Below are 13,188 nucleotides of genomic sequence, written 5' to 3' on the forward strand. Positions count from 1 at the left end.
TGTTTGTCCAGCCACCCTTCGGACATTAATCTACATATGTACAGCTCAAGGTTCAGCCACAACGTATCTCTTATTTCCCAGTTATCAGAACTGGCCTAAAGTCTTTTTCACTTTGCAAACTTTCTGACTCCTTAAACTATCCTGAAGTTTTTAGTCTATTTACATCGCTTTATTCTTTTAGTTACGTCTTGTTAATCAAACAAAACAATTAAAAATAAGCATTTGGGAAAAAATGAGTATCCATTTATAGTATATGCTTTAAAAGAAAAAAAAAATCAGCGTCAGTAAAATGGATTAAAATATAGTGTCTAAGCTTTGGGAGAGTATCTTCCACACCTGTAACCTGTCAGGTGAGCTTCACATGATGTGCTGTAGGAAAAGTAAAAGACGCCTCTCTTAAGTTTACAGCTGTGAGAGTGAGTCCCTCGCTCTGGGTACACCACACACCGCCCAACCATGTCGTTATAAAGCACATCACTATCCCAAACCTCAAATATGAGCTCATGACCGAATTCTATTGCGCCGAAGTCATAAGTACTATTCCATTCTGGGTCATTATTGTCCATAATGACATCAGTCTCCTCATACATGTTATTGTACCATAATTTCACATAGCCATCAGTACGTGTGAAAAGATCTGCCTTCAAACCTGAAGCTCGATGCACAGCGACCGTCAATGAACCACGACCCGCTCGCAGAGGACAGCAGTTGTGGTCTAGATTAGGTGTTGGAGAACATACTTGGGCGTGTTTCTGATGCGGTGGAAGCATGTTTTCCTCGACATACTCTGTGATGGCGTTCCTCAGATTGAAACTGATTTGAGGGTAAGGAACCAGGTGATGGAGCGGGAAAACGGCATATGATATAACGTCGGGATTTTCATGCAAGCTTTTCATCCAGTTTGAGTATGCCTCAGCTGGACTTTGTTGGAGTAGAAGATCTGGAAAATATCTCTCCCCGCCCAAGACCTCTGTCTTGTGCGTCATGAAGCCTTGGTAGAACCCCATGCTCATGTTATCCTTCAGGATTTCATTACATTTGTTGGAGAGTGACATGTTTGCTGGGAGAAACCCCAATGTCATCTTCAACTCAATGTTGAGACAGTTTTTAATCTCAGAGTCAGAAAATCCCTTCAGAGTTGCAAGGCAGGTTCGAAAGGCTGTGACCCGCCTTACTCGTCCCCCTAGATGAACATGACGAATGTAGTGAGTCCCATAAGTATCAATGGTTTTCCGATACAGGAACTTTGTTTTATCATTGTACACTTGAGGTAATCCCTGAAGATGTTTAGAGAACTCAGCACTGAGCTCTGGGTGATCCATTAATCTGTAGCTGAAAGAAACAAACAGAAACAAACACATTCTCCAACTTTAGCATGAGGGTCAATTTTTTTTTTGTCAAACCAATCAGTTTGCTTAACTAGACTGAGAATAACTCTCATCCGCTAGATTTGAACAGAAAAGTCTCTTCCCATTTGATTGAAAGATTTGATGTTGAATGCCAGTCTCACACCTGAGATGGATATTTAAGAACATTTAGACTGTTCTTAGAAGAAGTTTTATGATGCATAATTTATTAGTTTTCTGCAACTCCCTTATAAGGCTGAACATTTTGATATTTGTTTTCAACTTTGTTCAAGTTAATTTATTTATAAACGTTTAAAGTATAATTTTATATTTTGTTTGCCATCTTGTTTGTATATTTTGTTTGCCAGCCTTTAAACTATGCCATAGAAAAAGGAGGAGGGTAAGGATGATGGTGCAAAAGACTCTTCAGCGTGCTACTGATAACACACCATACAAAGCTCACATGCATAAGAGTGGAGCCAAACCTGTTCACTTACCTGTAATATGTGCAGCTGATTTCATGAAGAGCAAAAGTCGCCTTGTCTACTGAGTGCTGTGATGTGGCAAACTTAGCAATGTCTGAGCGGCTACCTCCCAAGATCCCTTTGCCAAGTTCGTCTAAGTTAAGGTCTATTGCCCAGTTGTTATTTACAAGTGAAGTTGAGCTCCTGATCAAAGAGTCAACTGAATGGTGAAGAGCGCTGGAGAGTTGTTTGCTGCAACGGCTGAAGGGCCTCCAGTCCAGCACGGCGGCTGGCAGTTTCTGCTCCTGACCTCCGTGGAATCGGTTCTCGCAGAGAGTACAGGTATCGTTGTCCATCACGTGTGATTTGATGTTGATCAAATAGGCACCTTTGCGGTGCATCTTAACCACGTCAAAACCTTCTCCTGCCAGGTTGTAGCCTGGCACAAAGGGGGCTTTCTCGCATTCCACCTGGGATCCAGTCCTGCAGGCTGAGCTCCTATCTGAGACCATCATCATAAGAGAGGTACAAAGGAACACGCAGACAGCTTGGTGTTTCCTAGCAGCCATTTTGTTACTTCTACAGGAAAATTATAAATGTTCATTGCGTGCATAACATTGTGGTAATACAATCAAATTCATATCTCGCATATTTCAAATACATATCTCACCAGGACCCTGTGGTTTTGTCTGTGTCTTTGAAAGGTCAAATAACTGCTTTAAATTATGTTTAGACTTTGACTAGAACAACTGTATAACATACTTCTGCACATCAGCATCATCACCACAGTTAGATTCTTACGCTCATTTCATATTTATACAACTCAACACAGTTTCATAAATTACAGTGGTAGTTTACACACTGAATTTAGACTTTCATTTGTATTTACGGTAATCACCAAACCTTTTATAGAAAGGTTGCCATGGATCTCTATGCCATTCAGTTGCCATGCAGTGTGTAAATTAGGTCACAGCATTAAGTTCTGCATCGATGCATCTAACCACACAATGCTCACAGCACTCAACCTTGTGGTCTACGTAGAAATTTGAATTACAGAGCAAGACATTTAACCTTACATTCATGCAGATTTAATGGTATTTAGTGGTCTGTTATTCACGCCATTAGACCTCCATTTCACTTACCTTTGAAAGTTCCTCTTCTAAATCTTTACCGAGTGGTTACTGCCTGCTTCTCTTCGAATTTTTGGATTCACTTGAATATGATTTTGTAAATGCGGCTGAAAAAGCTTGCGAAAAATGTGGAGCGCATGCCATTTAAAGCAGGGAGTTTCCCACTGTTAGGGCCTCTCTTCTTGAGTGGTTTCTTCAGCTGACTGGTTCTGTTTTGATGTTTTGAATGAATCCCAGCTGTACTGTGGGGGAAGGGTTTCGCACGGGATTTTGAGTCAGCATGCATGCGTGTGCATGAGCAGAAAGCTGATTTTATTTCGAGTGGAGGAAGACACAATATATTGACTGTCAGGCCATCCTTTTATCTCAGCTTTACCTCAAAGCTCCACGTGAGCAGGATTTCCAAGGCAAAGGTCAAATAACTGAAAAAAAAAATCATCTTCAAACAATTTCTGGGAAGCAATTTCTCTTCAGCAGTCTAATCTGAAACTTCATTTTTAAAATATTGCTATATTTACATTTGTCGAGAACTCAGATTCTCCACAGTGTGGCCTTTTATGGAATACAGAAGTCAGTTTCTACCAGTGGGGAAAAAAGAAAGAAGGAAGTGTGATTAGTTTCATTTGATTTTGGTGAAGTTTGGATTTATGTATATTGATGTCTCATATAGTCTGTATATTGCTTGTATATTGCGTACTCTGGTCTGTAACTAATATGTACATTGTCTGTATATTGCCTGTAGTATGAGAGAGACACCAACGGCCGGAACCAAATTCCTTGTGTGTGTTAACATACTTGGCCAATAAAACCTAATTCTGATTCAGATTCTGATTCTGAATTGTGTGAAACCATTGAAAGCAAAGACACAAAAAATGTACAATTTAATACTAAGCATTAATTAATGCAGCAGGCAACACTTCCTGGGATAGACCATAAATGTGGATAGATGAATGATGATCCTTTTAATATATGTTTGGAAAGGTCCTAGGTGCTAGTAGGTTTATCAACTATGCTGGGTAATCAAATGTCAAATGACAGTTCTGGCCAGGCTTTGTAAAAAACAACTGAACATGACACTCATGAAAACTGCTCCAATTCCAATTACCCCATATGGTCTTTGTAGTAAGTATACATATACGGTTCCCCTAAAATAAAAAAAATGCTGTTTCCTTTTATTCCATTATATTCAGTTATTTATTGTACTGACCACTATAATAGACTTAGGTTATTATTAAATATGCTGATGACACCCATGAAACCACCAGCTCAAGAATGAAAACAGCAGTACTTCATGATGCATTTTTCCTGCTACTTTTCTGCTACCTTTGAGCTGTAGTTAGACTGAGTGGAACATATTTTAATTTACTGGTTGACTCACGACTATAATCTCACTATTTATCTGTCCGTAACCGCCTATGAAAAGACTGGCTGTTGCTTCCTCTGACTGCCAGAGGGCGACATAGTCTTTGTAGTTTGTGCTCTGTCATGGTTAATGTTTCTCACCTGTGTTATTTCCTGCTCCTATGTTATTTTCTGCACCTGTGCGCTTGTCTATATAAGTACGTCCCTAAGCCATGCTCAAGTTAGTCTTGAGTGAGATGTATTTGCTTTGTCTTGTGTCTTCAGTATTTTTTTTTTGACCGTGCTGTTTCAATTTGGACTTTGACTTTTGCCAGTGGTTTTGCTAAGAAAGTGAATTAAGATTTTGTGGCCCCCCCTTCTCTTCTGTTCCTTGGGTATTATCTGCGACTGGGTTCACTCTACCTCCAGAGAGGTCTAGTAGTTCATGCTTGGCACTCCCAATGCTGCATCCTGGGTTCATTTCCCAAGGAGGAGCCTGAGCATGAAACTCCCATAACTTCATATGAACTCAGACAATATTCTTCCCACTACTATCCCTGTTATCAGGGTTTTAAAAAGTCACACCAAAGGCCATTCCAAAATGTATCATTCCCGACTTAGAGAGCGACTGGCTTAAAGGGTTTCTTTCGACTGGTTAATGTCATAGGGAGTAGCCAACTAATCCAAGCTTACCCACAATTTTAACCGCAGCTTTATGTCCATCTGTCATCACTGCTGCTCCATTTGTGAGTCATATAAAGGCTGCTTAAAAGGTGAAGAGAGGATGGCCAGTAACTTTGTCACTGGACATATTTAACTGAACACTGAGTGACACTCATTACTCATATCAGCAAGCCACTGGCCAGTAAGATAGTCATAGAAACCACTTACGGACTGTTCAACTCTTTAAAAATTATTGCATATTACATACTGCTATGATTTCCACAGGTCTTTATCACCTTATAATGAGTAATTAGCCTACAAATGAGATTTTGACTACATGCAAGATTTCAAGAGCCATGAAGTATCATCACAGATACAGAACAAAGTGTTTTCTCTGAGCAGTCTCTGTTACACCAACAGAGTGTGAGTGGGCACTGCATTCATTCTGATTCCCTAATTTATACTCTGCCCTCAACTTCATTCGCACCAGCAGTGACCTCGTACTCTTCCGGTTGCTCCTCATGCCGTCCAAACGTTTTGAACCCGGAACACCTCCGTCTCTTTTTCACCACCAAAAGCATAACTGACCTTAGGTTCACTTTCTCCAGAGTCGCCAACTTCCACATCTTTGACTCTCCTATTCTAACCCAAGCTTGGTCACCTTCTGTCATCACTGACACTGTGTTTGTGACAAGCATCTTCATCAGTGGAGGCTGTGTAAAAGGTGATAATTTGATGACTAATAACCGCCCTCCTGTAAATACACCTGACTGAACACAGTACTGAACCTTGCATCCATTGCTTATGGCTGCAAGGTGTTGACTGAACTGTGGTGGATAGCGAGATTCACTTCTTGTCAGTGGGTTAGTGGCCTGGCGACGGAAAAAAATCTTCAGATGGCACAGAGGGGCTGGTACCTGTCTCATAGTCAGTGCTCCACACCATCAGGCCATTAGAGAGTAACTTACATGGGGAAAAAAAGTTGAGGTAGCAGCTGTTGGATTTGGTTAATGGGTCCTGCAGAGATGGTTCATGTAGCTCTCCAAAGGTATCCACAGAACTCTGGTGCGTTCTGTGGAACACCACTAGATGTTAATCTTGTTGAATATAATGGGTATCGTCACAGACATCCTTACAGCAAAGGTCGGTGAATACAGCCAGAGGGAAACAAGATATAGAATGCATGCAAAAATGTGGTGTTTAATTGTTCACCAGAAAACTTAAGATCTTAGAATCTTGTATCACATTTAAAATGCACCATCATGACATATTTTTTGGCTTCAGTGAGCTTGGGTAAGTGATTTCCTAGGCCAAACCTGACCCCAAGCGGTGCCTTAGAAATTGCTCTTCACTTCAGTGGAGGTGGTGTCCCACAAGGCCCTCCTCTTTTCCACTTCTTGACAGAACCAATATTAATTAACAAATGAGCAGCAGATGCTTTGAAATGCAAAGGATGATGAGCTACAGATTTTTTAAACATGCTATAATAATTTTAATCTGCTTGACTGGACAGTATAATTTCAGTCTCAGTCCGTTCCTCATCATTAATTTCCTAATACTCTCTATTTGCTCTCAGCTGACACAACCTCCTTCTCCTTTTCGTTACCAAAGCTACCACCAGCATCACAAGCACTATTAAAGCAATTACATCAAAGGCAAAACCAACTCTTTTCCCTGTCACTTGAGAGGAATCATCATAAAGCATTTTTATTATTTGTTGTAATTCCTGTGGCTAATAACTAACTAATATCCACTTCTTTCTGTCCTTGTCTATAATCCAGAATCGATCATCTTCTTGAATCACTGCTACTGTGTTTTGGGGGGGGGGGGGGTCATGTAAGTGGTCATAATTTGATGGGCAGTAACTGCTCTCCAGCGAACACATCTGACTGAACACAGTGCAGAACCTGACATCCATCACTGACAGCAGCAAGCTGTTGACTAAATTTTGGTGGACAGCATTCTTTGTGTTGTGCTAATGGGTTACCAGCCTGGCAGCTGAAGAAACCTCCAAAGGGCACAAAGAACTTCAGCCTAGCTATACATGTAGTGATGCACTGATGGTGCCACAGACTGTGTCTGTTGGTTTGCAATGTTTGGTTCGTGGTACCCTTCTGCACACTGCTGGCGACACACAAATCAGATGTATTCACTGCAATTACACAAGTATTCAAAGTGTTCATAACATTTCCTGGCCATGAATGTGAAAATGCAATCAAAATTATGCAAATACAGGTAAATGCCTAGACAGTTTCAGCCTATGTCACCCTTTCTTTATCTTTCACACAACCCAAAATTTTTGTACAAGTGTAAATGAGGATGCTCAAGAAATTGAGTGATCGTAAAGCATTGTATTTCACAAAGAACACACACTCAGCACATTTGTTTATATATATATATATATATATATATATATATATATATGTTTATATATATATACAGAGCGAGAGAGAGAGAGAGAGAGATTTCTTATGTGAAATATGATCATTCACATTTTAAAAGGCAAACATATATTCATTGTTGTTCATTGTTGAAAAGTACAGAAGAGTATGCAACACAGTGGAAGTAAGAAGGCCCCAGAAAGGAAACTCATGATTAACATGAATTAATTTTTAAAGAGACCATTTTATTGTGTTGGATTTGACATCTATAATAAACTCAGCTAAATGTCAGACATTCTGATTTAGACTCATGAAACCGCCAGTACAAATATCAACAGAAGTACTGCCTTCTTGGGGTGGTTTTTCTGCCACATTCATGCTAGCAGAGGTTGCGTGGGGCTTTCATCCAGATTCTCTTGTTGCCTGACTTCAGCCCTGCCATGGATCTCCTCATAGCCACTGTTTGCTCTGAACCCAGAAAGCCTCCGTTTCTTTTTTATCCCCCAAACAATCCATACTATTACCAGGGTTGTTACTACAATCACAGTGATGGCTATTCCAATCCTTCCACCAACTGATATCTGGGGGCCAACCCCTTTTAAGGTTTTTTCCAGATGCCCAATCTCTTCAGGAGTAGCCAACTTCCACATTTTTGTTCCTGCAACTCTAACCCATGCTTGATCTCCCTCTGTCAGCACTGCTACTGTGTTTGTGGTGAGCATGTTGATCAGTGAAGCTCGCTTAAAAGGTGGTAAATGGATGGGCAGTAATTTGCTTTCACTGAATGCATTTGATTTCACACAAAACAGAACCTGACACCCGTCACTTATTTCAGCAAGATGTTGGCTAAACTGTGGTGGACAGTGGGCTTGACCACCAGCCATTGGGTTACCAGCCTCGCAACTAAAGAAACCACCAAAAGCCTGTCCAACAGCTGTCTCATATTCATTGCTCAGACAGATCATCAAACCATCAGAAAGAAATTTTCTGGGAAAGAAGTTTAGAGGGCAACTTCTGGTCTTTGTGAATGGGTTCTGGAGGGTTGGGCCATAAAGCCCTCCAAAGAGGTATCCAGAAAATTTAGCGGTTTTCTGATTTGTGGAACACCAGTAGGTGTTAATGACAGCCCTTCGTACATGATAGAAATCTCCGCACACCTCATCACAACAATCAAAGAAAATCCAGCATGAGTGACAAGATCTACTACACTCATACTGAGTATAACCCTCCTCTCGTTTTTCAGATCGTAAAAGGGTTGGAATGTATGGTTCACGACATGAAAAAGAACCTGTGTCTGGGTTTTCCTGTGCTAGTTCTTGACAGATTGGACCTGCATCAGATGTCTGCATTGTACAGTTCTGGTATACCCCACCAAAGCTAAGGTTGGTGGCAGGACCATCACACGAACCATCATCAATGTTTGCCTGAAAGTTGAAATTTTGTGATGTAGGATCCACACATCCTGGACGACTATTAATTTTGTAGTAAAGTTCAACTGCTTTTGACACCCTGTGAGCTAGTTTGCGAAGAGTTGGCACTGGGAGTTCTGGAAACATGAGTGGGTTCAGAAAATAGTGGATTGGCAGTCCAGCACGGTCAATGGCCACCAGATTGTTGAGCGTGCTCTCCTGCCACTTCTGCAAAGAGATACCAGGGTAGAACAAGGCCCCCCCATGACTCTGGATCAAAGAGTATGTGATGTTACTACGATAGGAACGGATCTCAGAGGTTTCTTTTGACTCCTTGCTACCAATGTCAAATTTAACCTTATCAAAAAAATTTAGACCAGCAGATGCTGTAATATTAAATTTGTCAGTCTCACTACTGTAAACATAGGTGGCCCTGAGATAGTCCTCCTGCACTAAAGTAGCACCAACATCAATGCTTGTCAGGACATGTGTGCCATAATCCAGTACTAGCTTCTCTGAAAGGTATGTTGCTCGACGGGTCTGGTTGTTTTCAATAGCATCTGCGATTTCTTGTACTTGTTCAGCAAATCGGATGTCCACTGTGAAGTCAGGATATGCCTTTACAGTGTAAAGGTGATTACGCACCTGCAGTGAGGTAAGATGGGAGAGTAAATAGTAGCACACGTTTTGCCCAATTATACAGTAAACTCTACCATTTCTCAAAAGAACTGTCGTCAAAGTGCTTCAAGATAGACGAGCAAAATACAAAACAAAAAATACTAGGAAAAAGCTGCAAACTGAGAAAACACATGGGAAAAAGGAATTACAAGAAGAAAAATATTGTTGTAGTAAGCTGCAAGCAACAAACTTGAACCACAGAGCCTGAGAAAATATGCAACCCTAAAAAATGTGAAAAGTGCAGTTGGCTAAAAACTGCCAGTCCTGGGGGAGGTTGTGGTGAATATAAACATCTAAAATTTCATCCAATTTGTGTCAAGCCTCATTTGCTGACACCACTAGATGGCACTCTGTACTACTTTTGCACTACCAAATGTGTGATTTTGTCAGTCGGTGGAAGACAGGACTTATACAGCAAACACTGAAGGACTGCTGCAGTAACACTGCTTAGAGTAACAATAGCTCAGATATTTGCCAGCCCTAGTGTCTTTCAGGAAAGCCCCAGCAGAAATGCCTCGGCATGTATGGGGCAGTGTATGAGTCTTAAGGGAAGCCACTATGTGAGTCTGTATCAGGGATGTTTAACCTTGTTTTAATATTAGCTAGAGTACATTAACTGACACCCTTACTTATACTGACACTTCCTTGCAGCATGGAGAAAATTCACAACTAAGTTAGATTTGGCATTGCAATCTCATACATCGCCATCTAGTTTCTAATGCTCCTAGTTCATCAAAAAGCTGCATTTCTCATGCTTTTTTCAAAGCTATGTTGTTTCTGGTTTGATATTGGTTTGTAATTTGTTTTCATGGTTTCCATTGTTTCCGTTTGTGTGCGTGTGTGTGTGTGTGTGTGTGTGTGTGTGTGTGTGCATGCTTGGTATTTGTGTTTCCTTCATTGTTTTCTCAGTTTGTTTGCATGCTTATGTGTTTTGTAAATTTTTGTGCAGCAGTCTTAGCCACTCTGAAAAAGGTTTTAAATACATAGCATGATAAGATACTTTTTGTAGAAATAATGTCTTCTCTCTGTGACTAAACTCACCTGAACACGAGTGGTGACAGAATTGTCTTCTATCTGATGTATTTTTACACGTTGGTTCTCGACTGAGAATTTGGCATTGAGTGTGGTGATGAAGGAAGCATCGCTGTTGATGGACTGTGCAGTGGAGCTTTGGTGGTCAAGCCACGAGTCGATGATTTCTGAGCTTGTCTCCACACCGCTTATCTTCTGTGGGATGACAAAGACCTCGTCTGGGATGAAGTACGTACCATCTTCTGTGGTCTGGCACTGGGAATAGCTGAGGTTCATCACTCGTCCCATGTCCATGTTACGCAGGTTGTCCCAGCCTCCGCCTGGAAGAACTTCCAGTGCTGTTAAGGACAGGTTTCTGCGGCATTCACGAAGTCCATTGTCAGGACGAACGTGTGGGAAAAGATCACAGACACCACAAAAGCTTGCGAGCATCAGCAGAACAACAGCAATCAGGCCCATGATTATTTGTTCTGATAAATACAAGCCAAATGCTTGCTTCCCAATGACACTTTACACCAGCAGAGCTGATCTGAATGGATGCTCTGCAAAAACAAATGCTTTTTTCCCTGATGAATCCTTTTATAAACCCAGTCTCACCTGAAATGAACTTTCTGTTTACATTTAGGACAACCTGTTGGACCACATTCTAATGAGCCTTTTTGGATTATGATATACTCCAACCCATTGAGTCACATGATGTTTACTCATGTCTGTTACATAGTTGATAATGTACAGTGTTGTGAGGATACAGGACATTCAAAATATCTAATTGTTTAATGAAACAATGTCTACACTCTTTTTGATGATGAGAGTGTTCCAGCTTTGTATTCATTATTCCTGCAAGATTAGCTCACTTTACTCTGATTTAGTTAGAGATCCAGCTTAATAGCACCCTATGGAAAGTTAATAAAATGGTGCAAGTCCAAGAACAAAATCAGTTTAATTTTCTTTTTCACCAATGATTTGGTGAACCTGTTTTACTCTTGGGAAGCAAACTGAAAACCTGTGGCATAGTCAGGTAGTATTCAAACTTGGTGGTTGCTCATGTAGATAACTCTGTAGTATTGCTAACAGTGCTTTGAACTTAATAAACTCTCCATTCTGCTGGTTATCATGTCATGTCAGCTGCATTATGTTTGAATTTTCTTGACTGAATTTACTTTACCAATTTTGCATCTGCAGTAAATAGTAGATTCAACAGAATACAATATTTACAAATCCCTAGTAGACCAGTAAGATAAATAAATAAATAAACATTTACATGCTATATGGTGGTGAAATATGCAATGGCAGTGACCATGTTTTTGTTTGTTGTATGGCTACAATATCTAATCACTTTGCTCTGGTTCTATGCTCTATAACCTTATCCTGTCTTACAAAACTTCTAAAATGGTGCAAGCTCTTTTTCACTCTCACAATAATTTGGTATATTTCATAATTTTTTCATTAAGTTTTTGTAGATACTTGTGAAATACTTTTGTGGATATTTGTGGTCCATAATATACAGTATTTCAGCATAACCTGTATCCTACAGAAAATCCTTGTATGATTTGCGATGCTGCACATTTTGAGATGTTTTCCTGTGACATTCTAAGGGTCAACCTGTTTCACTTTTGGACAGTGACCCGAAAACCTGTGGCATGGTTAGGGAGGATTCAACTTGCCCTTGTGGTACATTAACCTCTGACCAGATTAATCTGTAGTGTTTTTGCAGGAAACTTTAAACAACTGAGGGCCAGTCTGCTGGTTTGCTATAGTGTTGGAGGAGTCATCACACGTCTAGGAAAGCAAAAGCAACAATCTGAATTTTGCTTATGCCTCCAAAATTATGTTTCACATTTGCCTAATCCATAATATACAATGCAAAATTAAAGTTATCACAGCATAGATAGGAGACAAACAAGCTATCGTAGATATAAATGTTCTAACTTAATAATACATTTTTGACATGCATACATGGAGGGATATGAAGTTCTAGGAAGTCAACCAGTAAAAAGACGCTTTTAAAAGAGGTTGTCTTCCATAAACCAAGCACATCTAACAAACTATAATTTACTTCAATCAAGTAAGCTCTCAGATTCATGAGTATTTCCTCAAACATGTATGATTTAAAATATTTCCTTCGAAGCACCCTTTACACCAGATAAACAGGTGTGAATACATTTTCTGCAACAAGAAATGTTTTCACTTCCTGATGCCTCCCTCATAAACAAAATGTTACCTGACCTTGACTTTCATTTAATCATGATTAAAAAGAAACCTGTGTGACCACTTTCCAATGTCTCCGGTCACATTATATCTTAGCTATCTGTTTATGCATGTGATGTATTTGTTACACAGGAGATAAATGCAGAATGTTGTTAGGATGTCAGAATAAAACATTTAAATGACATGAGTTATTTATCATGCTAAGTGAACTGATATTTAAAGGCATTGTTTTGTATTTTCTGTATAACACATTATATATTTTTAGTCACGTTGATCTGGTTTAGTGGGAGAAGTCCTCTAACGTTATTTTGTCTTACTGGAAGATTTCTAAACTGGTGCTAGCTCTAGCTAGTTCTTTACGGTTCCCACAATGTCCAGGTATACTTCATAATTAATTTTTCATATTGGTTTTGTGGATGTTTGTGGAATATAGGGACACTATGCCTCTATCTATCTATCTATCTATCTATCTATCTATCTATCTATCTATCTATCTAAGTGTGTGTGTGTGTGTGTGTGTGTGTGTGTGTGTGCGC

General features: G+C 40.0%; 2 protein-coding genes across 2 annotated transcripts; both read right to left on the minus strand.

The window, feature by feature from the left end:
* Nucleotides 1-308: 308 nt before the first annotated feature.
* On the minus strand, nt 309-2,379 carry LOC115804582 (perforin-1-like). Its single transcript, XM_030765096.1, has 2 exons — nt 1,844-2,379; nt 309-1,332 (listed from the first exon to the last, which is right to left on the minus strand). The coding sequence occupies exons 1-2, from the start codon at nt 2,377-2,379 to the stop codon at nt 309-311; spliced, it is 1,560 nt and encodes a 519-aa protein (XP_030620956.1).
* Nucleotides 2,380-7,699: 5,320 nt separating this feature from the next.
* LOC115804593 (macrophage-expressed gene 1 protein-like) lies at nt 7,700-10,903 on the minus strand. The gene is made up of 2 exons (XM_030765108.1): nt 10,454-10,903; nt 7,700-9,379 (listed from the first exon to the last, which is right to left on the minus strand). Exons 1-2 carry the CDS (start codon nt 10,901-10,903, stop codon nt 7,700-7,702), a joined length of 2,130 nt encoding a protein of 709 aa, XP_030620968.1.
* Nucleotides 10,904-13,188: the final 2,285 nt, after the last annotated feature.

The sequence above is a fragment of the Chanos chanos genome, chromosome 1 (assembly GCF_902362185.1).
Source record: "Chanos chanos chromosome 1, fChaCha1.1, whole genome shotgun sequence".
NCBI lineage: Eukaryota > Metazoa > Chordata > Actinopteri > Gonorynchiformes > Chanidae > Chanos > Chanos chanos.

What these genes read in the sequence shown, in the direction of transcription:
- LOC115804582 (XM_030765096.1), bottom strand. Translation starts at nt 2,379, where the DNA reads ATGGCTGCTAGGAAACACCAAGCTGTCTGCGTGTTCCTTTGTACCTCT. An exon ending in ATCAGCTGCACATATTACAG is followed by an intron (nt 1,333 to 1,843) that starts GTAAGTGAACAG and finishes TGTTTCTTTCAG; the next exon opens with CTACAGATTAATGGATCACC.
- LOC115804593 (XM_030765108.1), bottom strand. Translation starts at nt 10,903, where the DNA reads ATGGGCCTGATTGCTGTTGTTCTGCTGATGCTCGCAAGCTTTTGTGGT. An exon ending in CTGTCACCACTCGTGTTCAG is followed by an intron (nt 9,380 to 10,453) that starts GTGAGTTTAGTC and finishes ACCTCACTGCAG; the next exon opens with GTGCGTAATCACCTTTACAC.